This window comes from Halichondria panicea, chromosome 7 (assembly GCF_963675165.1).
Source record: "Halichondria panicea chromosome 7, odHalPani1.1, whole genome shotgun sequence".
NCBI classification, from domain to species: Eukaryota; Metazoa; Porifera; class Demospongiae; order Suberitida; family Halichondriidae; genus Halichondria; species Halichondria panicea.
The window spans coordinates 484,650-508,248 of NC_087383.1; the positions used below are offsets into that span (position 1 = coordinate 484,650).

Sequence of the window (23,599 nt, forward strand, 5' to 3'; positions counted from 1 at the left end):
TTCAGTGCATAAGAGGCCTCATCTTCAGTGCGGCCTTGGATCGAGGCTAAAAGATTCCTTTCCTCCCACGTTTTTGACTTGTTGCAGTTCACCCATGTAGCGTGTGGGTTATAAACCGGGGCTCCGGAGCTGTAGGTGGGTGGCTGGGAAACTGGTCACTCACTTTCCTGTCGTCTTTCATTGTGATAGTCAACAGGTCTCCTGTAGTCTTTCATTAGATCACAGCCCTTCCTGTCTTTCATTAGATCACAGCCCTCCTGTAGTCTTTCATTAGATCACAGCCCTCGGCCTGTAGTCTTTCATTGTGATAGTCAACAGCCCGGCTACAGTGGTAGTTTTTTTTTATGTTTTTTTTTTATAATGTAATAACTATCACATGCACAGTGCAGTTCGCAACATTCCTTATAATTATAACAATTCACAAAAGCATCTTCTCTAAAGATAATAACGGCCACAAAAAATGTTACCCTCACTAGCACTATATGAGTGTTACTTTTCGTCGTCAGTTGGTCTCGTTGGTGAAGTATCTAAAGTGAAGTGTGTATCTCTGTCCTTCTTTGCTGCCTTCTCTTCGCTGAGCACGGACCTAAATACACTCTCATCGATTGTCTTGTCAATAGAGGCAGTGAGTTGCTCCAGTGTCTGGTCTGTGGGGGTTGGGTCGTGGGGGGTCCCCTCTTCACCATCAGCGGACTTCAAAGGACTGTTTGATGTCATGTGACCAAATATTCCAACAGCCTGCGATCACAGAACAAGAAGCAATAATCATTATCATAAATGCACTCTATGAACAAAATTATTGGACGTTCCTAACACAGTTATAGACAATGTAAGATAGCTCTGAAAACAGGCCTGATTTAGAAAAAACATCCACTAATATGCGGTGTTTTTACACACAGCACACATCACACACACAGCACACCTGTGCGAAAACAGGCCTGATTTAGAAAAAACATCCACTAATATGCGGTGTTTTTACACACAGCACACATCACACACACAGCACACCTGTGCGAAAACAGGCCTGATTTAGAAAAAACATCCACTAATATGCGGTGTTTTTACACACAGCACACATCACACACACAGCACACCTGTGAGACCATTGAGCTGATGTCACCAGTCTTTTCTGGCAGGATGAGAGTGTTGGTGGTCCTGGCCAGTTGGGAGAAAGCTGCCACATACTGTTCTGCCACTGCCAGTGAGGCTGCCTTATCGCCATTCTACAGGATAAATAAATAAAAACATCAGCTGGTACAGATAAGCTATATTTAAAATTGCAGCAAATATATTAAAACAAGTAGACAGCTACCTGTCTTCCAATGGCTGCCCCCAGTGTGTTGAGAGCCTGAGCTCGGGCCTGAGCCTTGGCAAGAATGGCGACGGCCTCTCCCTTGGCTCTGTTCACCTGCTCAATCCTCACAGCCTCAGAGGCCAAGATGGTGCTCTGGCGAAGACCCTCAGCACGATTGATAGCAGACTGTTTAGCGCCTGAACACACAATGCATTTAACATTGTACTTGTATTGTCAAAAATTGTACCACTATATCAACCACTAAGTAGCTGATAATACCCGTGGAAACACACCTTCAGAGTCTAAGATGTTTGCTCTCTTCTTTCGCTCAGCCTCCACTTGCATCTGCATGGCTTCCTTCACTTTGGTGGGGAGCGCAATGTCCCTAATCTCGTATCTCATGCAGCGAATTCCCCAGGCCTCAGCCGCGTGGTTGATCGCCTCTGTGGACATGTGTGTGGGTGGGAACATTTAGACATACCGTATAGCAGGTTATTTTTGTATGGTGGACATTTTCATATTTTTCAGCATCATCCAAACATTACTACCACAGTAGGTTCTACGCCACTATCCTGAGCTGTACGAATATTTAATTGCAGTAGTTCATACGAACATTGGCATCAACAAAAATACTCGTTATACGGTAACTAATTTAGAAAAAGCAGGAGTAATTAAACACACGCTCCATAATTATACAGGTCACACAGTGTACTCACCCACAATCATGTGATTGAGATTTTCTCTCTCTTGAAACACGGAGTCTAGTTTAATCTTTCCCAACTCTGACCTCATTGTTGTCTGGGCCAACATGACTACTGCATACTCAGCATCCTCAACACCATACGAGGTCTGAAAGGGAAGGGGGTGGGGCAGTTACATACTGTTCCATGGAGGGGAGGCTTACCTTATAAGGATCCATAACTCTATAGTACAGCACGCCATCCAAGTGTAAAGTTACGTTGTCTGTATTAATTAGGTTAATTATGTCATATATGTAATTTGGAGATTAGGTGTAGGGACTGTAGGGTTGTTACTGGACTCACCAAGTGTAATGGCAGACTGGGAGGGAATGTCTATAGCATTCTCCTTAAGGCTCTGGACATACTTGATCTGGTCAACGATTGGTATAAGGATATTGAGGCCCTGCAGTAAAACTATACGGTAATTTACATGCTGAGTATTGAATAATGTAATCTAACCGGCTGTAGTGTTTTTAAGTATCGTCCAAATCTCTCCACAATCCAAGCTTGTTGCTGGGGCACAAAGTTGATTATCTGAAAAGAAAGGTCAAGTGATTATTGACAGTATTGTGTTGGATGAGATACCTACCAGGTTGGGAGGAGCAGATCTTCGTTGAGTGACAGAGGTTGTCGAGAATAGACACGCTTGTCTCAATCCCTGCACATGCATAAATGAATGGGTACATTGCAGCCATTACAGACTTGTCTTACTGGAGCTCTCAAAGCTGAGGCTTTAATCTTTGGTAACAGCACTCTCACACTTGCCATTGTTGAGTAGATTCTTTTAGGTTTGTACTACTATACTATACTGCTGTACTGTAGCTTTAGCCTTTCTTGCCACGTGGGTGGTCAAAGCTAGCTTCTAAGCTTTTGCAATGTGACGATCTTTACCAACTCCACGTGGCTAGCTAGCTCAAGAAAAGAGAATGCATACCTAGCTAGCTAGCTTTATACTCTTCTCATGGCGTCTCCTGATGCATACGATGATGATGGCTACTCTGACGAGGAGGAGGACGAGGAAGACTGGCAAGATACGGACACAGTGGGAGCATGGGAAAGCTGGAATAAAGACCACCAAGTCAAGAGTTCACAAATATCCGATTTGGTTAGTGTGAGGGATTTCAAGACACTGTGCAGGAAGAGCGTTCAGAGTCTAGTTGATGGTAGCTTTGACCAGGCGAGGAGCAATAAAACCAATCTCTTTACAGCGTCTGAGTTGGGGCTAACAATATCTGAGCTGACAAAGCTGAAAGATGAGATGGAGTAAGAACAGTCTAACAATGTGCTGGCCATCTGTATAATCATACATATACACACCACCCTAGTAGCTGTATTATTGCTTTTACGTTTATAATTCTGTCCATTAATTTTTTCTTTTTTTCCCTTCATGTACTTGACGGAAATATTAAACAGTCCAAAGAAACTACTTGTAAGTGATGATACATGATAATTGTATAACAGAGTGATTAAATATTATCGTTTATTTCTGCAGCCCACGGACGGGTTCCCTGGTCTGCGTAGGCTTGATTTGAGTAAGGTGGTGTCAGAGGAGTCGTGCTTCAAGTCCTTCAAGCATCATAAACTCTTGCGAAACATTTTACGTAAAAACCCAGTGACGTACGGCTACAATCTGGTGGGGAGCGAGCCGGTGAAAGAGTGTCCGGCTAAGGTACCCCCTGGAGAAGTGGTTCTCTCAGTAACAGTGTTTCATCCCATCAATGTAAGCACTGGAGATACTGTAATTTATTGCACAAAAGTGCTGTCTTAACTTACTGTAATGGATAGCCTCGATCCCAGCCCTTCTCAATTGAGAGCGGCCTGGAGTCGAGGCTATGTAATGGTATCTATTGTGGCATAGATGCTTGTATTGGTGCTCTGTGCGAGCTGATTGTTTTAACAATCACTGATTCACTCCAGATGATATATTTTGTTTCTCAGAAGCAGCGCGATCAAGAGTTTGTCGTGCTGGGCTCCCAAAAGTTGACAGAACTCAGGGACAATATTGTGTGCCATAATGACTTCTTTATCAAGAAGGACTTCAGTGAGAGCCCCTCCTCTTACCATGAGCAGGTAGACTCTCTACCCAACCCTCCCAACGTGTCACCCTCTGCTTTCTTCTTCATCAACAACACTTTTTACAATGACAGGAGGCACTCAGACAGTGTTGACCTCAGCAAGTAAGACAACTAATTGCAATATTATATAGTACGTACCGGTCACTGTGCCATTAAATTTAATTATAAGAATTATTCTGTCAGTTTGTAGATAAGTGCAACCATGCAGACCCATTATGGAGTGGGCAAGTGTCAAGGAGAGACAACAACTGGCTCGTAGAGTGGAGCAGTTCACCACAGACAACATGGCTGACACAACCTTCGAAGAGCTCTCACTGCGACTGGGTTATCCCTACCTCTTCGCTCATCACACTGACTGTGAGCATCTCATCAAGTTCACTGACATGAGGTGAGATGTCGTATAGCCTGGGGGGGGCAAGGTGGCTTAAGGCAATAGCATACAGATTAATGATTCCACTGTTAATACGATTCTTTCCCCTTGTGCAGGATGTTTCATCAAGGTGTGGACCCTCCCTCTCTTGTACAATATCCTCGACTGTCCTATCGACACAGACGACAGGCCATCAAGTGCAGAATGTGTAGGGCCGCACAGCCCCAGTGGGTCACCTTCAATGATGATTTGGCTACTTGCTCCCCCTGTCATTTTTGTGAAGATTGCTTTACCCAATTTCATTACTCAAAGGAGGGGAAGAAGATCGGTAACTTTGAGGCCTACCCGTTTCACCCAACTAGCCATTGAACTGACTCTGCACTTTGTGTTGTGTTTTTCGATTCCTTATTTTACTCTTTATTGCTCATGCATACAGCCATGCTTTTTCTCGTACAATTTCTTGTCAATTCTTATCAATGATGCAAATTTTATGTACACAACAAGAAAATTAAGGACATTGAATGTAGAATTGATGTACCATACCATACAGTAAATGGATAGCTAGTTGATCCGTTTGATAACAAACCCAGGTTTGGAACAGTCAAAGTCATACATCTTTTCATCAGTTCTAATATGGTCCACATGGAGCACCTCTGCATGTACAAAAATAAACGTTGTTATTTGTAGCTGTACACCAGTATGAGAAAAAGGCAAATTCACAGACGGTTTACAAAAGTACATGTTTTGCTACATGAGTACAGAGAGATATTGTATTATCTATAAGCAGGAGTGCATGAACACTCCTGCTATAAGCTAGAGTGTCCACACTTACCTGCCATCTTGCATGCTAAAGCTTGTGCCTCTAGTTCGGCCCAGAGCTTTACCTCAGTCATCTTCCCCTCCTCACCACGACCACCATCCAGGGCTGTGTTATCAGTCCAGAGCTCTCCCTCGGTCATCTTCCCCTCTCCACCAGGACCACCATCTAGGGCCTGGGCATCACTGTATGTCTCATGAGTGGAGGGTAGTGCCCGGGCCCGTGAGTTGAGGATTTCAGGAGTTGCAATGGGAGCCAGGAAATGAGGACACAACAAGTGCTGTCCCAATACAACATCATGGAGTTGACATTGTCTCTGCAATATTTCTGTTATCCAAGAAGTCTGGAATACAGCAATCTCATCCTGAGATTCGTAGATCCTATACAAGTATTCGTATTCGTTTAGTACTAGAATTAGTTGTTTATTACCTGATGGTGTCTTTCATTTTTGCATCATCACTGAACAAGTAGTCAGCACATGTTTCATCAGCATAGAGTCCACCATTGACACCTGTAGAGAGCAGTAAATGCACAGGCAAAATCAACAAGGCTACCACTTACTCCATTTCTCTATGATCTTGATATCCACGCTGCAGGAGAACCAGGCAGAGTGTCCTCTGAAGGGTAGGTAAGCCATCATGCATCCAAGATGCAGTACTGCACTGCACAGCGCTCACGCCCACCTTTAAGCCCCACCCTAATTAGAGCTGCAGAAGAAAATATTATTTCACACTCAACTATCTAATTATCAGACAATCGAAAATTGTATATTTAGAGACCGTGCACCCGTGTCGCAACTGTTCTCTCGAGCGCTCGTTCCTTGCCCCCAGTTACTACGAAGAAGTGATAAGAACACCTTCTACAATAGACCACTCACCAGAGGACCCATAAAGAGCTAACCCTGCTACCAACAACGCTCCTACAAGCTTCTGAAGCCCAATAAGTCAGGACCTATAGTAAATACACCTCTAATATACATTTAACAGTGATACAGTCCATCTGGCTCAAGATGACCAGCCTACCGTCTGAAAAGGCTCTATCCGATGCCCCCCAACCAAACGTTCCATCTGACCTCCCTCCGTCCCTAAAGATCAAGGGACTACCGGCTGGTTGGAGACGAGAAGTGGTTGTACGCAAGAACGGACAATCTGCCGGGAAAACAGACGTCTATTATTACAGGTGAGGAAAGTGTGAGGTGGTTAATCATGTGACGTCACCCTAATACTATACCGTATCGTTAGATGTTTCATTTTTGCTAATGCTTAATTATTGAAAACATTTTAGAATTGTTTGTGTTCCCTCAGACAAGCCGCTCTATTTTTAGTAACATGTAGGTACGATTTCCTAATTTAGTGCTGCCCCTTATCAGTTGCTTAATCACTACCTGTGTACCGTAATGCCTGATGTCATAATTATGGTTGCATGTACACATGTGCTTGAACTGAATGTTGTTCTGATTTCCTTTTTAGAGCATTACATCATGGGAGAACACACAGTTAGAAATGTCCGTAACTCATTGATATGATGTTAGTTACTGCCCCTTGTAATTCCTGTGTGCTTAATTGTATTTGAGGTAATTGGGCCCTTAATGCCATATGGGGTGTGGCAATATGGGGTGTGTTCGTCTACTATTTGCCTCATTGTGTTCAACTATACACACACAGTTTAGGGAATGTGTTTTAGTCAAATCTTCACCTTGTGCTTCATTATTGTGACATACCCTGTCGTCGTAATTATATATAGTAACCAGCTATTTATAGCAAATGTTTTGACTTGTCTTTGTCTCTCTCTCTATTTCTGCAGTCCGTGTGGTAAAAAGTTTCGCTCTAAGCCACAAATCGCTCGATTCCTCGGAGATTGCACTGATTTGTCTGCTTTTGACTTTAGCCGAGCTGGTACCCCTGGAGACGGCACTCAGAGGAGGCGGGCTCGAGATCGTACTACCAAGAAAGTGGAAATGTTTAGATCAATGCCACTCGTTCGCCCGCTGACTAATAATCCTCTCCGTCCCTCGGGGCCCATTCGTCGTACATGCGGTGTCATCAAGCTACCTGTTATTCACGTACGAGTTCCGTCGCCCTCGGTCGAAGATGGCAAAGATAACATCGCCAACTCTCCTGATTCTTGCGCTAAAGAGGGGATCCTCCCAGACACACCCAAATCTACTCCTCTCTCCCCCATCCCCATAACGACCAGCTCTGGAGTGGCAGTACCAGCTCTATGGGAGAACAGACTCCTCGGCGTAAAGGCATGTGACTACGAAACTGGAGATGACATCATTCCACCACCAAAAACAACGCAAAATGGCACTTCAAACAATCGAAAACTGTCAGAATCCACGCTCAACTTGCTAACCACTACAGCTGGTACTACTCTGAGTCATTTGTCGTCCCTCAAGTCTCCCCTCTCCTCCCCCGGGGGAAAACTGTCTACCTCTTTATTGGCACAACAACTTCAGCAATCTCTCAAACAGGCGGTTGGTCTCAGCAACATGTCAGTAATTCCCAGCCTATTGCAGCGCAGTGCTGGGAGACTGTCCTCCTCGATAAAAAATGGCCAGTCCAAAGACAGTGTTCTACTAACCTTAAACAAGAACAGTGTGAGTAAATCGAGCGGAGCTGTACGAATGGAAGGAAAACAAATGATAGAGAATTTGTCAAAAATGGTCACTGATTCAGATTTGAGGTTACAGGAGGAGAAGGTGAAACATTTAAGACAACAGCTGATGGCTGCCGAACAGAAATAACTGCAAGCACACTCTTTTCACAGTCTTATATATGTATAATTATTGTATTGGGGTTATCGTCAGTAGTGGTCATGTTTTTGTTGCTAATTAGTATATTTCCCTGTAATTGCCATGGAGACAGGCACACACGGACTACATCAGCTGGTCTTTGTGAAGTAACTCATATTTAAGAAATTCACCTTTTTTCCCTCGTGCACCACATTCTTTAATTGTCATTAATTTTACTGTCAGCCATGACTACTATTTTGTATCGTACTGATTGTAACAAGTACTTGTTAAACGTGTTATTGTGTGCATGTATTATGCATATCATGTAGTACAACATATGGATTATGATAATGCATGCGTTAGATCATGTCATCAAAATAAATTGTTGATCATGCATGTGATAGGCACATGTGATGGGATAATAAAGGTCATGTGATGAATGGCCATGGGGTAAAGGTAGTCTGTAATTATCTCTAAAACACCTCAGGTTTAATTGATCATTTTGCAATAATAATACAGTCATAATTCATAATAAGAAGAAAATTCACGAAATATATACACAAAAATGGTGTTTGTGTGCACAACTATCAAACAACAATAAAAACTTGATAAACATAATAAACGAATACAACAACAGTTCACAGTTAGTGTGTGTACATGCTCTAGCTGCGAGTCTCCTCAATGTTCCAGGTGGAGCGTCTTGAGCTGTCATGGTAATAGTAGACACGCCCATCTTCTGTACGAGCTACCTCCCACCCAACACCCGGCAATGGCTCTCCAACCTGGGGGAGACAAATGAATAGATTAACCGTCAACACAACGACCTGTAGCTATATCCAATTAAGATACTACAAGTTAAGATTGATACCGTATAGCAGGTAATTTTCGTGGGCAAGCTGGCCTCCACAAAATTTAACGTAGGCGTGGCTTATCGGAATGTAGGAATGCAGGCAGGCAACGAGACTAAACGAACATTTTACCATGAAAACCACTGTTTCTCGAGTTGAACGAATTTTTTACTCCACGAAAATTACCCGCTATACGGTAATCACTTTAAAGTGATTATCAATCTTAACTGTTCATAACACAACTAGCCGCTTTGTCTACAATATGTCCTCACAGACACTACATGCAAAGCTAAAGACATGCCAATGGCAGACGCAACTTATAAGCCATTTTAACAGCTTTGTAGGAGACTAAATCACATGTTCTGCATGAGTTACCTTGTCTAAGCCGCAATGGACAAGAACCTCCCCTAAGTTCCACTTGCTGTCTCCAGTCAGAGCATTGAAGTAGAAGTAGCGACACTTGTTCTCACAGTATCCCCTCTCCCACCCGGGGGGTAGCTGTGTGGGGGGTACAACAAATATTATACCTTGCATCACATTACGGGGGTGGGGTATACTATAATATATAAACACACATTACAAGCAATAACATTGCATAATAAATAACAGGGAAATGACGCAATCATTACATGTACATGTACAGTCATGCCAGCATACAAACAAGAAATGATTAAGGCAATAAGAATGCAAACTGACTTCCCAACCTGGCTAGTAACAACAAGGGACCCCCCCTCACTATTGTTGCAGTAAATAAATCATTTGTTGACTGGTTGCCTAGTAGTTTATAACACACACACACACACACACACACACACACACACACACACACACACACACACACACAAGCCCCCCCCCATACACACACACACACGCACTGCACCTGAGGGAGGTCTTCAGTAGAGGACCCATTGGAGGCATAGCCGGTTGACTCCATAGAGGACCGCCCGCTCTCAATCATGCGTCCAATCTGCTTAGCCTCGGACACCGCCATACCATCACTGCGACTCGTCTCACTCGCACGGCTCTGGTGGGAGGAGTCTGACAAATAACCCCTGGGGCTCTCAGAGGAACAGTAACCCACGAGAGTACGTTGTGATCCATTCTGATAGCGGTGGGACCTGTTTGGGGATGGGCTCATATCCAAGAGAGGGGATCCGTAACCCGAGGATCGTTCTTCCATAGTCCTAGGCGGGGTCCTAGGGGGTGGGGTTGGAGGGGGAAAGTGGGAGTGGCTATACGAGTGTAAGCTTTGCGAGGAGTTTTGTCTGTGTAGGGAGTGTATAGAGCTAGTGGAGGATTGACGTGTACGGCTGTTAGTGAAGCTGGATCCAAGTTCAAACCCTTCGTGCAGGTTACTGAGAGAAGTGCCCAGTGGTGTGGAGGGACTGCTCGTGTGACTGTGTGTGGAAGATTCAGAATTGGCTCGAAGAAGAACTGAACGTTTTGACGGTCTATTGTTTGGTATGGTGATGGGCATTGAAGGGGATCGCCCAAGACTACCTCCCAATCGAGGGGTCGGTGGGTGCCCCCCTTTGGGGGACTGCATTAGTACGTAATCGTCTTCTGGGGCACCGACAGAACTGGATATACTGGTTGGACGAGAGTAGATGGTGATGGCCGAGCTTGAGCGAACTCTGGGGGGCAGTGGAGGACCCGAGGGATCTCTGGGGGGCACGGGGGGTGGGTTGTAGTCTCTTGGCGGAAGGGGGACTGCATTCTTTTGTTCTTCAACAATTGGTTTAGGCTGTAGCAACTCGGAACGTTTCGGCTCTCTGGGGGGCGCAATATTCCTCGGCAAAGGGGCATCATAAATGTCTTCCATATCATCGAATGCTCTGGGCATACAGTACAGCTGCGATGAGCTGCCCTTGTTGGATTGGAGCAGTAAGAGTCTCTTGAAAGCAACATAGCCACTCTCTCTCTTTCTGTGGTCGTGTAGAATCTTCTCCCTCTTTTGACCGCGAAGGTACGTCTCTAACACGAGGACCCAGTCGAAATGATCCGTTGGGGTTTCAGCTTTGAGGACAAATCGGCTCTCTGTGCTCTCCACCTCAATGAAGTAATCCACGCCCTCTCTCATTTCACGAGGATTGTGAACTTTTACGCTTGAAGTGTCAGTGAGATTAAACAAGGTCTCTGCACGTCCGTTCACTAAACATTGTACGAGGCCCGTACTGCGGAGTACTGTCCATTGTTTGCCATAATCGACAGCTGCACTTGCGGTCGTGTGTCCGTTGCAAGTGGAGAGTTTGTGTTGCACGACGGGTTGTATTGGACTGAGCAGTCCTTTCCCTGTTGACTCTTTGGCAAACTCTTGGCATTTAACAAAGCTTGCTTGAGTTACGGCACCATCTCTAGTCTGCAGGAGGATGGGAGAAGGGTCGAAGGTCTTAGCGGCATTGATGGCTTCGATCCACTGCAGTGTACTGTCCTTGTCCGTGGCTTGAAACGAGAGAAGTGTGCCATCAGCCGTCTCCACGGTAAAGAGATGTCTATTGGGGGGGGGGGGGGGGGGGGGGGTTAAAAAGGAATACCAATACAATAACAAGTCTAAATACTATACAGCTATTAAATGCATATTTTGTTTCTCTAACACAAGTTAATACAACCAAGACGATCTTACCTCTTCTTGCTTCCAGTTGGTGAGACCGTGCAGTTCATAAAGTCGTGATAGCTCTCCAGTTGTTTGACCCCCTCGTCCTGAGGCAATCAACATGCAAGTGATTACCATGGTGAGCTAGACACACTGTATACACCACATACAGTAGCTACAATGTGTATAAATATGCATGGTTTGGGGACTCTTTCAGCTGCCATAACTTGAATTCTGTGGATCGAATATCAACAATTTTATGATTTTCTAAAAGCTTAGAAAGAGACCTTTCAAATGGTATCATCAAAGTTCATATTTAAGAGATAAAAATATTTGCCGTACCATGGATAATAGCCCATGGTCCAAGGCCGAAAAATGGCAAATTATGGCCCCGAACAAATATTGGATTAAAACACATCATTTGAAAGGTCTCTTTTTAAGCTTTCAGAAAATCAGAAAAATTTTGACATTGGATCAACGGTACTGAAGTTATGGCTGTTGAAAGATGTTAAACTCTACAATCATGCAATGTACCCCCCTGTTTAAATATAGAAAAGGGTACACCAACAAAGTGTTGTACCTCTTCTTGTTTGTAGCAGAGGAGGGTGGATCCGTCCATGACACACCAGTTCCTGTGTCCCGCCCCTTTCTCCTTGTGTACCAGGTAACCACGAGTGACAGGGGAGAAAGCTGTTCCATACGCAGGCTGCAAAGGGGAGGCTGTAATATAAACTGGTAGACCAATGAAACAATATGAAAGGCTACAGAGAGGACAGTATACTGTAAACAATGCATGCAACAGCAATCGCTAATCTGAACACACAATCTACAAAAATTGAATTTTATGGACACTTGTAACAAAACTGCGTATTATTCTCACACACATTTTGCCTGACAGAGTCTATGAGCTCGAGTAGACCATCTCCAGGTGTGTTGACACAGAGTACGAACATGCCAGTGGGTGGGGCCTCGGTCTTGAGCGAGAGCACCCTCTCCTCCGAGTCCAGATAGTGAGCAGGAGTACCCGTAGACAAACCACTCACAAGAACTAGACGATAACTGTGTGTGTGTGGAGTGTGGAGTGGGCGTTATGATGGGTAAGCTTGCACACATATTCTCACATACAGGCCAGTATTAGTACATTATTACGACAAAGCCCAAGAAGAAATGACCCTTAAAATAATGACTGTGGTGAGCGTGGGTAACACCTGTCTAAACCATCCACATCCTATCAAGTGACATCACCTAGAGACTGACCAACTCATACCTTTTTGGGTCAAGATCTTGTTTCCCGCATTTTGCCAGAGCCGTGGCAACCACTTCGGCTACTGTTGTCTTCTTCCCACACACGACCACCAATCTGTGCTCCAGTGGGTTAACGAGGGCAGAGTACACCCGCAGTAGACCACCACCCTTCACAACCACTGACTGATACGACAACTCCTTCACTTTTGATTTTTTCCCGCTTGATTTGTGAGACCTGTATAGGTGTAGTACAACAATAATACAGTGTATACGTGTAGAGACCATGTATCTACTGCACGCTACATGCACACTACATTTATATAAGAATGAGACAGTAAACATACGATTTGGTCTCTGTTCCAGTGGTCTCTTCAGCTGCAACAGTAGGCTTGAGATCTCCACTGTACGGGTATGTGTGTGTGTGTGTGTGTGTGTGTGTGTGTGTGTGTGCACTATAGTTATAAGGTAACTATAGACATCCTATTGTACAAAAATAGTAGTTAAAATGTGTATAATTACAGCCTTTGCTGTGCATGTAGCTCCAGGCCCTACCTACGTTGCTGTGTGTGTGTACGATACCTGGCAGCCTTGGCCTGCAATGGTTGGATGCATCCTTGAAGCACCTCAGTGAAGTGAGGTCTGTCAGTAGGTCTCTGTGCCCAGCAACGGAGCATCACCTTGTAGAGCTCCTCAGGGCATCCCTGGGGGTGGGGGAGACGGTAGCCCTCCATCACCTTTGACTTCACCTGACACGTACAACAGAATAAGTTAAGTTGCAAATCTTTACTCAAAATAGCGACAACAAACATTCAAGCCTAACTTTGAGGGGAAGCGATAAGTTAGGGACGTAGTGTCGGTACCCAAGACGACAGAGGACATGCAGTAATAATTATAGTCACTATAGTTTGTGCTGCTATAGACCTCCTACAGTTCTCTAGATTATCTCGGGGAAGAGAAACTAAAGGGAACATTTTAAGAGTGATTGCAATCGATCGTTTTGCTTTATTTTAGCCCTTTTCTGCTCAAAATCGTGTTCTGATGTGTTTCCACTTACATCATTGTTACTGAAGGTGGCATACGGCACAGAGCCACCAGTCACCAGCTCGTACAGGAACACTCCGTATGACCTATAATTGGATAAGCGCGTGAATGAAAGTGGGTGGTTGAAAGTAGGTGGAAAGTGAAATACAATATAAGAGACCACAACGTACAAAAGAGTAAACAGTTTCATAGTTGGTCTGAATGATAATTAATTGATTATTACAAGAGATGCATGAATCTCATTAAGATAATTCAGGAATGTTCAAACAATAACTAGCCTTCCTAGAAACCTCATAATTGTTGATAAGCCACTTCAATCAACAGACAAACAACACACAAACACATCACTACAATTCCAATAGACCACAACAGCCGCCTCTGACTGATAACACACTGACACGTAGTGATTAGTTATGTGACACACCAACTCCGAGTACACAGAGGAACACAACAAAATACCGTATAGCTAGCAATTTCTGCGGCCCAAAAATTCTGCGAATGTATAAGACCTTCAATTCTGCGGATAATTATTTCTGCGAATTGAACTTTCAACTGTTAAATTAGGCATGGTTAATAGGCATGGTTAATAAGCATTTGCGGATAGTATTTCTGCGTTTACTCATTCATTCGCAGAATTTACATAATTTTTGGGCTGCAGAAATTTCTAGCTATACGGTACTGCACAGAGAGAACCTTTATTAGTAAACACGGCTATCAGTAATGAACTCTTGGTACATGACATTGTTATATTATTATGACGTGCAGACAGCTAGCACTGAGTGCACAGACACCACATGACACACACTCTAGCCATTATAAAAGCATTGTTCTAAAATCACACACTTTCATATTATTTGTAGTTCCCACGTTAAAAGGAATGTGCATGCATCACTTACCATACTTCAGAATGCTTTGTGAAGTGGAGGCTCTCAATGACCTCTGGTGCCGTCCAGCGAACCTTTAACAGGGGGCGGGTGTTGTCATGGAGACGACAGTTGCTGGGGCCGTCCCAACGAGAATGCCCGAACTCGGATAATCTCATTTCACCGTTTGCTCCTAGGTACAAGTGTGGGTAGTCAAGGAAACAACACAACAGGCTGGTCAGGATTCAAGTGCTGTACATATGCATACTATACTGCCTTCTGGTCATCCAATTTCAATGATTTTGTGTTTCCTTTGTGTAAGTAATGCTCTAGACTTCATAGATAATAATTACATTCAGTATATAGTTTCTTGTAGCCTCAGAAACTTAAGGGGCGAGAGTGTGTGCCACATATTGTACTATAGAGGAGAGGATATGTTCCTGGCGGCTAGGTCACAGTGGAGTATGTTGTGCTGGTGTAGGTAGACCATAGCAGAGGCAGTTTGGTAGGCATAGTCCAGAATCGTGGTCTCTGACAGTTCCTGCTTGTGAAGCACATCAAGAAGACACTCTGATACATACTCCTGGGGGAATAGAAGGACATCTTGAATTTATAGAGTACAGACTTCATTGTAGTGGTACAAGTAATGTTATATATATTATTGAGAACACAGGCATTAAGTTGTCCTACACTGACCATAACGAGAGATGTGGGCTCAGAAGTGAGGGTAACAGCAAGCATGGGCAGGATGTTGGGATGGCTCACTTTACTGCAGGCAGGGGATAATTAATAAAGGGTAACCATCAAATAGACACACTAAAGTTATGGTGTGTGTGCGTGTGTGTGTGTGTGCGTGTGTGTGTGTGTGTGTGTGTGTGTGTGTGCGTGCAAGGCGCCAGATATGAAACCAGATACTTCCCACAACCAACACTAAGTGGTCTCCACTGCACACAAGTTCCCCCTTCCTCCCACTCACTACAGCCCTCCAGCAAAGTCTCTGGCTCTTATACACACTAACATGCAAGGAAATTACTATAATAAAAGCTTGGAGACAGCAAAAGCCATAGCAACAGCGTCTGTGGTGCCAGTGTAGTTGTAAGTTGGGCTCCTGGTTACCTGATGGTCAAGTACTACTGGTATGCTATGAACCAACAATAGTACTAATTAATCATGGCACCATGTACTTACTTACGTAAAAAACATCCAAATTGTTGGCACTGCGCCACAAATATAAACTATCAAAACCATCAAAACAAGCATATTTCAAAATCATCAAAACCGATTAATAGAGGCATCAAGTCCACAAACTTCCTTCTTCCTACTAGGGTAGTGAACCTGAGCAATGTGCAGGCAGGAATAGTCCTAGTGGGGTCCAATATCCTCTGACCTTGCTTTCAATGCACCCACAACCATCTTATCTCTTATCAAAAGAGGATGCTTATAGTGTCAGATAACCCAGGGCAACAGGAGGTTGGTAGCTACCAATAACCAGGACAACAGGACATGGTGGCTGGCTAATAGCTACCAGTTTGTATTCAGTTCAAGAAATGATACTTCTATTGCTGGGGGACTCACCTCAGAATGTCCAGTTCTCTATCGAATGCGCTCTTTGCTTCTTGCCCACAATCTGGTCTCAGAACCTTGACCACCACTTTGTCTCCCTCCATCTGACCCAGAAACGTATCTCCGAACTGTCCCTTGCCCAGGACATTAGAAAACTTTATACTAGAGGAGGGAATGTCCCAGCCAATCAGAGAGCCTGTAGCCTTGCGGGCCGCAATCAGCTGTTTCTTCTTAGTGATGAGGGTCTCCACAGAGTAGGGTAGCACATACTCCTCACCCTGTGCCAGCAAGAAGGACAATATGGAAGAATAATGATAAAGATTTTGTCTAGGTGTTTGGTAAACAACGATCAGTGCATGTACAGATTATGACTATCAAGCTGCTAGCTACTCAAGCTCGTCAATTCATGAGCTTCCAAGTTAGTTTTGTTACAGAGTGCATATAAATTATTATTATTCACGTCTTCAATATTGAACTTTAATCAGTGATCACAAAGCCAGATCTATAATAGCATTAACGAGTTTCTGTATACAAACAACAGATCTGCTAATGGTTGCATGCATCGTGTTACTGACCTTGAGATGAAAGCCAAGACCAGCCAGCAACTCTGGCACTCCAGGCTTGGACACATACTGCATTGGGGAGAGGGCCATTACAATAATCATGCAGGCTACAATATCATTGTGCAGCAGCATTGTGTGTGTGTATATTATTAGCTGCTAGCTCATATAGCAGCTGGCTGGCTGGCTCACTTGCGATGCAGCACGGATTCTCCTGTACTTGCTCTGGCCTGGATCGTTGAGTATGTTCTGCACCAGTGTCAGTGCCGTCTTAGTGAGCCTCAGAAAGATCTGATCTCCTTGTTTCCTCAGTACACTCAAGCCTTCTTCCATTTTTTTTACCGATCAGTATTATAAAAATGCTCCACTAGCCTCGTGGCAATCATATGAGGGCGGCCATTAAACTACCACAATACACAAAAAATCACCACACAATAATTATCGTTTTGAAATGTACTTTTCATAAAATTCAATAGTGGTTTTATCAGTCTGAGGTTGTACAGCATCAAATGCCTCCATGAAGTGCTTGTGTGAGACAAGGGAGCAGGTGATGTCCTCATGCATAGCACACAGGGCAGCCTCCTGACACAGTGACACAATCTGCACAGAAAAAGAGGGTACCGTATTACTAGAATATTTTGCGAGCATCACGGACTTTGTGAGGGTTGATCAATTCGCAACAAAAAACCTAAAAAATTAGTACTGGTAAATACACGATCCTTGACAAAACGCAATAGCAACATTTTTCTGCTGATTTGGCTCAATCGCAAAGGTTTTTCACCAGCAAAATATACGATAATGATTATACCCAATAGAACAATAGGACAATGAATGAAAAGTAATGTAGTACACAATTCATATTGTGTGTGCTGCCATGGTTACTTACCTCAGCTCCCGAATAGCCCTCAGTGTGAGCAACCAGGCTATCCACTCTCACATCCTCTGCAACAGGCATCTTCCTAAACTGTATCTGCAAACACAAATAACACTAGTAAAACAAAATGTCATAGTACCATAATTGATGTAATTACAGCACCACTCAAAATTCGTCACATGTTTTATGTATATAGTCTCGTACAAAATAATAATTTTTCTGGCGCTGTAATTGCACTAGAGTATTGTACGTACGTTGAGTATCTGCCTCCTGGTGTTGTCATCAGGTAGAGGCACATAGATCATCCTGTCAATGCGGCCAGGACGCAGTAATGCCTAAGGGGGGGGGGGGGCTGTTAGACTATCACTATCGTATATTTTCGTATGGTTCGTATATTTCGTATTGTAGCATCATACAAAAATTAAAACTACGAAATTATTCAACTGCAATAGGTTCAAAGTCACTATCCTGAGTTGTACGAATATTTAAAATACGAATTTAAATGGGTAGTTCATACGAAACTTTTCACCAACGAAATTTACCCGCTATACGGTATATACGTACTTTATCAATCATGTCGGGTCTGTTGGTAGCAGCCACCACCAGGACGTCACTGAGTGACTCCACTCCATCCATCTCTGTCAGTAGCTGGGCAAGGACACGGTCTGCCACTGATGATCCTTCACTGTGTGTGTGTGGGGATAGTGGGGGGGGGGGGGAGAGGGAGTAAGCATCACTGTGTATGTGTGGGGATAGTGGGGGGGGGAGAGAGGGAGTAAGCATCACTGTGTATGTGTGGGGATAGTGGGGGGGAGAGAGGGAGTAAGCATCACTGTGTGTGTGGGGATAGTGGGGGGGGGAGTAAGCATCACTGTGTATGTGTGGGGATAGTGGGGGGGGGGGGGAGTAAGCATCACTGTGTATGTGTGGGGACAAGTAATAGAAGTTATGTAGCTTAGGTGATCAAGTTAAAACAGCCACAACAAGTTAATACAGTTACAGCACAAAAAAATGGACTTGATACAATACAAAATACAAAATACAGTCTGACTTCTCCAGGCCCTACCTCTTCCTCTGCACGGCCAGGGCATCAATCTCGTCAAAGAAGATGATTGCAGGGGCAGCTGCTCTGGCCCGGCTGAACACCTGTCTCACCGCCCTCTCTGAGTCCCCCACCCACTTACTGAACAACTCAGGGCCCTACACAAATACTCCAAGATGATTATGACCACAGGAAGTAGCCATTGTGCTGTATATGCAGAGATTTCGGCAGTAATAATCTTGTAACTAGGGTATACCTTGACAGCTATGAAGTTAAGACCACTCTCAGTGGCGAGAGCTCTAGCAACCATCGTCTTGCTGCAACCTGGGGGGCCAAACAACAAGACCCCCCGCGGAGGACGCACACCAAGCCTCTTGAAACTCTAAAAGTAGTAATAACAATTATACTCCATAATAAGTTTATAACACAGTTAGTAACAACACACCTCTGGATGTTTGAGTGGCCATTCCACGGCTTCCCTCATCCTCTGCTTGACAGATTCTTGCCCACCGATATCAGTCCAGTACACCTGGTCAGTGATACTCTTATAATAGCCATTTCCTGACTAGCTACCAACAAGGTACACACTTGCTAACAATCTAATTGTAATGAGTGGAGGGCATAACTACTGTATAGCGGGTATATTTCGAGGGTATAAACTTTCACGGAGTAACCGTTAGAAAGGTTTTTGCGGAATAGCAGCCTTTCTGCAGTATGCATGCATGCGATATTAAATTTGTGGGTATAAATGTTCACGGTACATGCTTAATCAGCGAAAACCGCGAGCATTTATACCCTCGAAATATACACGCTATACGGTAGATGTGATGACTATGGGAAAGTAGGTGTGGCCTAGTGGTTAGGGTGGTGGCTTAGTAGATCACATGATAGGTAAGGTGTGTGTTCGATTCCCTCCTGGCGACTTTTCATTATTTCAAAGGCTGCCAACAAACACACCTCAGGTACTTCAATAGCCACCTCTCTCATTGCACTAGGTCGTATCTCCCTCAGGGCGTCTTGCATATCTTGTACACACACCCTCACAACCCTCACATCTTCCACACCCTCACAGTTCAGAGCCCGATGAAGAGCCTTGTGTTGAGCTGGCAGAAAAAATGACCAAATATTCTACGTTTTCCACACACCATCATCATACCTTCCACACACACTGCCAACAAATCCGCACCAACATAACCGTGGGCGGAGTTAGCCAACCTGTGGAGGCAACAAAGAAATCAAAGAAAACTCCACTTTTTAAACGAAAAAATTTTGTTGAAAGAAAAAATTGAATTAACATACACAGTTAGTTGCTCCTCCGATATGTCGTCCTTCATTGTCTTAAGATGGACGTATAGAATGTCTCTCCTCTCTCGAGCACTGGGTGCATGAATCTCAACCTCACGATCAAATCTCCCGGGGCGACGAAGCGAAGGCTCCACCCCCTCAATCTGATTGGTTGTTGCTACAACGACTATGTGTCGAGGGGCTTGTTCGAGTGAGTCTAAACACGTGATAAGTGCGGCAGTGGATCTCCTCTCACTCTCACTAGGGGCGGAGTTACGGTGAGGACAGAGTACATGGAGGTCATCCAATACTAGCAGAGTGGGAGCACTATAATTATAGAAGGGGGAGAATGTATAATTATGCTGAATACAGGAGAGGGTGCTTTATTAGCAAATATACTTACTGTTTTTTTGCCTCACTGAAAGCCTCCTGTATTTTCCCTTCCGAGTCCTGGTTGCCTAGTGATAGTTGGCTGGCTGATAGCTGCATAGTGTGAGCCTGTGTTTCATTGGACAGACATCGTGCTAACAGTGACTTGCCCACACCGGGAGGACCGTACAGTAACACACCACGAGGGAAACTAAGAGCTATAGGAGGTGGGGGGGGGGGGGGGGACAAAAGTAATTAGTTAAACAATTCCAGGACATTTGTTTGTGTGCTAAATTGTATAGATACAATTATTGCTGTATGCTTCCAGGGTAACAGAATGCTCTATTGTACAGTTGTACTAGGTTAATAAGAAAGCATTATTGCCTCTCACTCACACTGAGAGCTCTTGTGGTGCTGTAGAGGATAGAGGACTAACTCTCTGAGCAGCTGTACTTGTCTCTGTGCTCCGGCAAAACTGGACAAGCTCGGATGATCTTTCGTCTACAAATAACACATTCACAATCAGCATAAATATACACACTGTGACTTACTTTAGATGAAGATGAATTGGGACTGTTTTCTTTGCTCTGAATGATTATCTTGGTCTTAGCAGTGATCTTGTAGACTGAGGTGTTAAGAGATGAGTGGGCGGAGAGTGGTTCCGTCTTCTGTGGGTCAGAGGTCAAAGAGAGAGTTGAAAATTGTTCTGAGAGTTTCTCTTTAATTGGGGTGATGTTAGACGTATCGGCCGGATCCAATGGAGTGATAGACTTTATTTGAAGTACTCTTTCCTCTCCGTAATACTGTACTGATAGGTAGCCTCCCGGGCATACGGAATAGCCAGCTGAGAAAATATAGGTACCATGGCAATAGAGGTGGTGAGGAGCACGTACTATGCATGTGGAGTAGGTAGCTTTGAAAAGTTCTGGTCAGTAGCAATTCATCCGCCGCTGAGTCCCTGAAATGAAATGACAGTGCATTAGATCAGCACGCATCTATTCCCCTCACTCTGTTGTGGTTGGTTCTAGGTCCAGTTGGCCGGCCACTAAAGTTGTTCCAGGAGCTAGGGGGGAGATCTTGACCATACCTCCCACCACACACCCCACACTCAGCAAGGGAGCCGACCCAACACCCACTACTGCAAGAGGGAGATACAATACATCTCCATACACGCTCAATACACTCCCCTATTACTTACCATCCAGTGACAGGTTCACGCATGGCCACACTCTACATGCAGTCGCCTGCATATTCTCCACTAGGACGGACGTGGCTATTGCAACGCCTAACGCCTCCATAGTTAGAGGATGAAGGAGAATACTGTCGGAGCGGATGGGCACATGCTCACCTACACGACAATCATAATAACAACAGTAGTAGTAGGAACGAGAGGGCTTACCAATATCAATGGTAGCCGTAGATGTTGTAGACGCATATAGAAGCCTACCCTCCACACTGATGAGCCCTCCTGGTAGGGAACTAGGAGAGACTCCATTATCTATCTGAATATCACCATACTGGTCCTTCTTGGAGCTGGGTACAAGTGCATTGGGACTGCCTAGCAAAGGCACCCACTGCAGGTATCCTAAAATGGTAAAGATCGTTATATAACCAAATGAAAAACATTCTGTTTGAGGTATTTTGGTTTCTCACTTGTACTGGGAGAGTTTTGCAAGCTCCTTCGTGTCTGCTTCCTGCCTTTCTTCTTCTGAGAGGACGGTGGAGTCGCCATAGCATTAGAGGCAAAGCTTATAATCCTTGCAAACTAGAAAGCCACGTGGACTAAACTTACATTGACCACGTGGGTGTGGATATCTTGCTTTTGTACTTTGAACCTGGAAAGTTATCAACTCTTACCAGCGCAGCAGAAATAGCTCTGTGTTGGATTTTATAGGCTCATTATGTCTGAAGAAGAGGATTTTGCGTGGGGTGAGTTCTAGGATACAGTAGGGCCATATATTAAGTGGCTGGCTAGTGATCACGCTGGGCTAGTGTACGTGACTGATGGTGCTCTGTGATTATCTTATAGATGATGATGATTTCGACCCTGAGGCTGGTTTCCAGAAGGAGGACCCCCAAAACCAGTGGGAGGGAGAGGACGAGGGATTGGACATTGATGTAAGTCGGTGGGATCCGGGAATCGTGTGTATGATATTGTTATTACGATGTGTACACTATTTCCTAGTCTCGCGGGCCATACTCATACTCCTATCATGTCAGATTGTGGAGTATGGCCCGCGAGACTAACTATTTCCCTGTGTAGGCTGTAAAGGCTAAACCAGAACAAGTTGCCGTCAAAACTGAATCATCAGGTATGTATCTAATCAGCACCATACACACACCTGACTGCCCTCCCTCTCCCAGAGTCCAAGAAGACCAAGGAGGAGAGGATTGCTGAGAAGAAGGCACAGCGTCGAATGGAAGAGTTGGCCAAAGAGAAGAAGCAGCAGAAGACGGACGAGGATGAGCTAGCTGAGAAACTGAGGCAACGAAAGTTGCAAGAAGTCTCGGATTTGGCTGTTGCTATGGATACGTTTGGTGTTGCCCCCGGGGTGCTGGATTCTATGGACCCAAAGTTAGAAGAAGATTTTGATAAGTTCCGGGAAGCACTCTGTGACAAGATTACCGCGTACGAGGTAAGTACCAGTGTCATCCCACAATAGTAGTCATGTCCTAGAGTTTGTTTATAGCTGTAATGGGAACCTTGTAGCGCATTACAAGGAAGTTAGCAACAGCCTTCTTGTGTGGTATGTTCTCAATATTTACATTTCCTTCCTCCTCACACACACACACACACACACACACACACACACACACACACACACAGACCTCTCAGTTTTACACAAAGTTTGTCGAGAAGCTATTACTCAGAGTATGCAAAGAATGTAAGTGATTTTGTGTGTATGCATTCTATCAATGTTTTAAGTTCTTTATTTTTATTCTCCAGTGGATATTGAGGACCTGAGGCATCTCAGCACAACACTCAGCACCTTGGCAACAGAGAAACAAAAAGCAAAGGCAAGTATCAGTTACCTCAGCCCAAGCATGTATAACTATACCTCCACCCCTGTTGACAGGCCCCTAAGATGAAGAAGAAAGGCAAAGTGTCGCTGGGAGCCAAGGCCGTGGGCAAAGCTTCAAAACGCTTTGACGATTATGGAGAGGACGATCTAGGCGCAGAATTTGATGACTTTATTTAATTGTTTGTGCAGCCACTTTGAATGATAATTTTAAAAAATCCCACGAACCATGTGTTTTGTTTTTGTCAATGGTAACATTTAAGCGAT

General features: G+C 44.3%; 7 protein-coding genes across 8 annotated transcripts; 3 read left to right on the forward strand and 4 right to left on the reverse strand.

The window, feature by feature from the left end:
• Positions 1–39: 39 nt before the first annotated feature.
• Positions 40–2,898, reverse strand: LOC135338051 (stomatin-like protein 2, mitochondrial). 2 transcript variants are annotated; one of them, XM_064534066.1, is made up of 10 exons: positions 2,746–2,898; positions 2,624–2,692; positions 2,494–2,568; positions 2,338–2,437; positions 2,199–2,257; positions 2,011–2,143; positions 1,588–1,737; positions 1,313–1,491; positions 1,073–1,223; positions 40–56 (listed from the first exon to the last, which is right to left on the reverse strand). In XM_064534066.1, coding segments are annotated over exons 1-10 (975 nt in total). In that variant the 5' UTR covers positions 2,803–2,898; the 3' UTR covers positions 40–54. The 2 variants fall into 2 exon arrangements, with proteins under 2 accessions (XP_064390136.1, XP_064390135.1); XM_064534065.1 differs by lacking the exon at positions 40–56 and adding an exon at positions 394–738 and having other exon boundaries at positions 1,095–1,223.
• Positions 2,899–2,911: 13 nt separating this feature from the next.
• LOC135338049 (snRNA-activating protein complex subunit 3-like) lies at positions 2,912–4,956 on the forward strand. Its single transcript, XM_064534064.1, has 6 exons — positions 2,912–3,297; positions 3,448–3,463; positions 3,527–3,754; positions 3,973–4,211; positions 4,318–4,497; positions 4,596–4,956. Exons 1-6 carry the CDS (start codon positions 2,996–2,998, stop codon positions 4,846–4,848), a joined length of 1,218 nt encoding a protein of 405 aa, XP_064390134.1. The 5' UTR covers positions 2,912–2,995; the 3' UTR covers positions 4,849–4,956.
• Positions 4,957–4,969: 13 nt separating this feature from the next.
• On the reverse strand, positions 4,970–5,986 carry LOC135338055 (uncharacterized). The gene is made up of 4 exons (XM_064534070.1): positions 5,858–5,986; positions 5,726–5,807; positions 5,312–5,676; positions 4,970–5,132 (listed from the first exon to the last, which is right to left on the reverse strand). Exons 1-4 carry the CDS (start codon positions 5,934–5,936, stop codon positions 5,041–5,043), a joined length of 618 nt encoding a protein of 205 aa, XP_064390140.1. The 5' UTR covers positions 5,937–5,986; the 3' UTR covers positions 4,970–5,040.
• A 72-nt stretch (positions 5,987–6,058) lies between these two features.
• LOC135338076 (methyl-CpG-binding protein 2-like) lies at positions 6,059–8,342 on the forward strand. The gene is made up of 2 exons (XM_064534092.1): positions 6,059–6,475; positions 7,100–8,342. Exons 1-2 carry the CDS (start codon positions 6,306–6,308, stop codon positions 8,040–8,042), a joined length of 1,113 nt encoding a protein of 370 aa, XP_064390162.1. The 5' UTR covers positions 6,059–6,305; the 3' UTR covers positions 8,043–8,342.
• Positions 8,343–8,530: 188 nt separating this feature from the next.
• Positions 8,531–17,127, reverse strand: LOC135338065 (uncharacterized). Its single transcript, XM_064534077.1, has 16 exons — positions 16,936–17,127; positions 16,759–16,815; positions 16,196–16,461; positions 15,317–15,389; positions 15,057–15,203; positions 14,654–14,823; positions 13,771–13,843; positions 13,296–13,462; positions 13,061–13,117; positions 12,739–12,951; positions 12,356–12,530; positions 12,052–12,177; positions 11,502–11,578; positions 9,759–11,370; positions 9,254–9,376; positions 8,531–8,812 (listed from the first exon to the last, which is right to left on the reverse strand). Exons 1-16 carry the CDS (start codon positions 17,074–17,076, stop codon positions 8,693–8,695), a joined length of 3,597 nt encoding a protein of 1,198 aa, XP_064390147.1. The 5' UTR covers positions 17,077–17,127; the 3' UTR covers positions 8,531–8,692.
• Positions 17,128–17,167: 40 nt separating this feature from the next.
• LOC135338069 (ATPase family gene 2 protein homolog A-like) lies at positions 17,168–22,123 on the reverse strand. Its single transcript, XM_064534082.1, has 18 exons — positions 21,966–22,123; positions 21,712–21,897; positions 21,511–21,660; positions 21,321–21,450; positions 21,206–21,270; positions 20,864–21,156; positions 20,708–20,813; positions 20,347–20,530; positions 19,959–20,270; positions 19,816–19,874; positions 19,617–19,762; positions 19,105–19,188; positions 18,916–19,041; positions 18,684–18,817; positions 18,182–18,302; positions 17,872–17,952; positions 17,630–17,713; positions 17,168–17,343 (listed from the first exon to the last, which is right to left on the reverse strand). The coding sequence occupies exons 1-18, from the start codon at positions 22,042–22,044 to the stop codon at positions 17,182–17,184; spliced, it is 2,502 nt and encodes an 833-aa protein (XP_064390152.1). The 5' UTR covers positions 22,045–22,123; the 3' UTR covers positions 17,168–17,181.
• LOC135338078 (eukaryotic translation initiation factor 3 subunit J-like) lies at positions 22,115–23,581 on the forward strand. Its single transcript, XM_064534094.1, has 7 exons — positions 22,115–22,241; positions 22,342–22,430; positions 22,576–22,624; positions 22,677–22,948; positions 23,140–23,197; positions 23,260–23,330; positions 23,390–23,581. Exons 1-7 carry the CDS (start codon positions 22,214–22,216, stop codon positions 23,510–23,512), a joined length of 690 nt encoding a protein of 229 aa, XP_064390164.1. The 5' UTR covers positions 22,115–22,213; the 3' UTR covers positions 23,513–23,581.
• The last annotated feature ends 18 nt before the right edge of the window (positions 23,582–23,599 follow it).

Coding starts and splice junctions, on each gene's coding strand:
- LOC135338051 (XM_064534065.1), bottom strand. CDS start 2,802: ATGGCAAGTGTGAGAGTGCTGTTACCAAAGATTAAAGCCTCAGCTTTG. Junction 2,144..2,198: donor GAGTTATGGATCCTTATAAG/GTAAGCCTCCCC, acceptor CTTCCCTTTCAG/ACCTCGTATGGTGTTGAGGA. Junction 1,492..1,587: donor AAACATCTTAGACTCTGAAG/GTGTGTTTCCAC, acceptor TTGTGTGTTCAG/GCGCTAAACAGTCTGCTATC.
- LOC135338049 (XM_064534064.1), top strand. CDS start 2,996: ATGGCGTCTCCTGATGCATACGATGATGATGGCTACTCTGACGAGGAG. Junction 4,212..4,317: donor GACAGTGTTGACCTCAGCAA/GTAAGACAACTA, acceptor GCAACCATGCAG/ACCCATTATGGAGTGGGCAA. Junction 4,498..4,595: donor ATCAAGTTCACTGACATGAG/GTGAGATGTCGT, acceptor CCCCTTGTGCAG/GATGTTTCATCAAGGTGTGG.
- LOC135338055 (XM_064534070.1), bottom strand. CDS start 5,936: ATGATGGCTTACCTACCCTTCAGAGGACACTCTGCCTGGTTCTCCTGC. Junction 5,808..5,857: donor CAAGATCATAGAGAAATGGA/GTAAGTGGTAGC, acceptor TGCTCTCTACAG/GTGTCAATGGTGGACTCTAT. Junction 5,677..5,725: donor AAAATGAAAGACACCATCAG/GTAATAAACAAC, acceptor ATACTTGTATAG/GATCTACGAATCTCAGGATG.
- LOC135338076 (XM_064534092.1), top strand. CDS start 6,306: ATGACCAGCCTACCGTCTGAAAAGGCTCTATCCGATGCCCCCCAACCA. Junction 6,476..7,099: donor ACAGACGTCTATTATTACAG/GTGAGGAAAGTG, acceptor CTATTTCTGCAG/TCCGTGTGGTAAAAAGTTTC.
- LOC135338065 (XM_064534077.1), bottom strand. CDS start 17,076: ATGGAAGAAGGCTTGAGTGTACTGAGGAAACAAGGAGATCAGATCTTT. Junction 16,816..16,935: donor GAATCCGTGCTGCATCGCAA/GTGAGCCAGCCA, acceptor TCCCCAATGCAG/TATGTGTCCAAGCCTGGAGT. Junction 12,952..13,060: donor ACTGGAACAGAGACCAAATC/GTATGTTTACTG, acceptor ACACCTATACAG/GTCTCACAAATCAAGCGGGA.
- LOC135338069 (XM_064534082.1), bottom strand. CDS start 22,044: ATGGCGACTCCACCGTCCTCTCAGAAGAAGAAAGGCAGGAAGCAGACA. Junction 21,898..21,965: donor GCAAAACTCTCCCAGTACAA/GTGAGAAACCAA, acceptor TTACCATTTTAG/GATACCTGCAGTGGGTGCCT. Junction 19,042..19,104: donor GGCCACTCAAACATCCAGAG/GTGTGTTGTTAC, acceptor TACTACTTTTAG/AGTTTCAAGAGGCTTGGTGT.
- LOC135338078 (XM_064534094.1), top strand. CDS start 22,214: ATGTCTGAAGAAGAGGATTTTGCGTGGG. Junction 22,242..22,341: donor AGAAGAGGATTTTGCGTGGG/GTGAGTTCTAGG, acceptor ATTATCTTATAG/ATGATGATGATTTCGACCCT. Junction 22,625..22,676: donor CGTCAAAACTGAATCATCAG/GTATGTATCTAA, acceptor TCCCTCTCCCAG/AGTCCAAGAAGACCAAGGAG.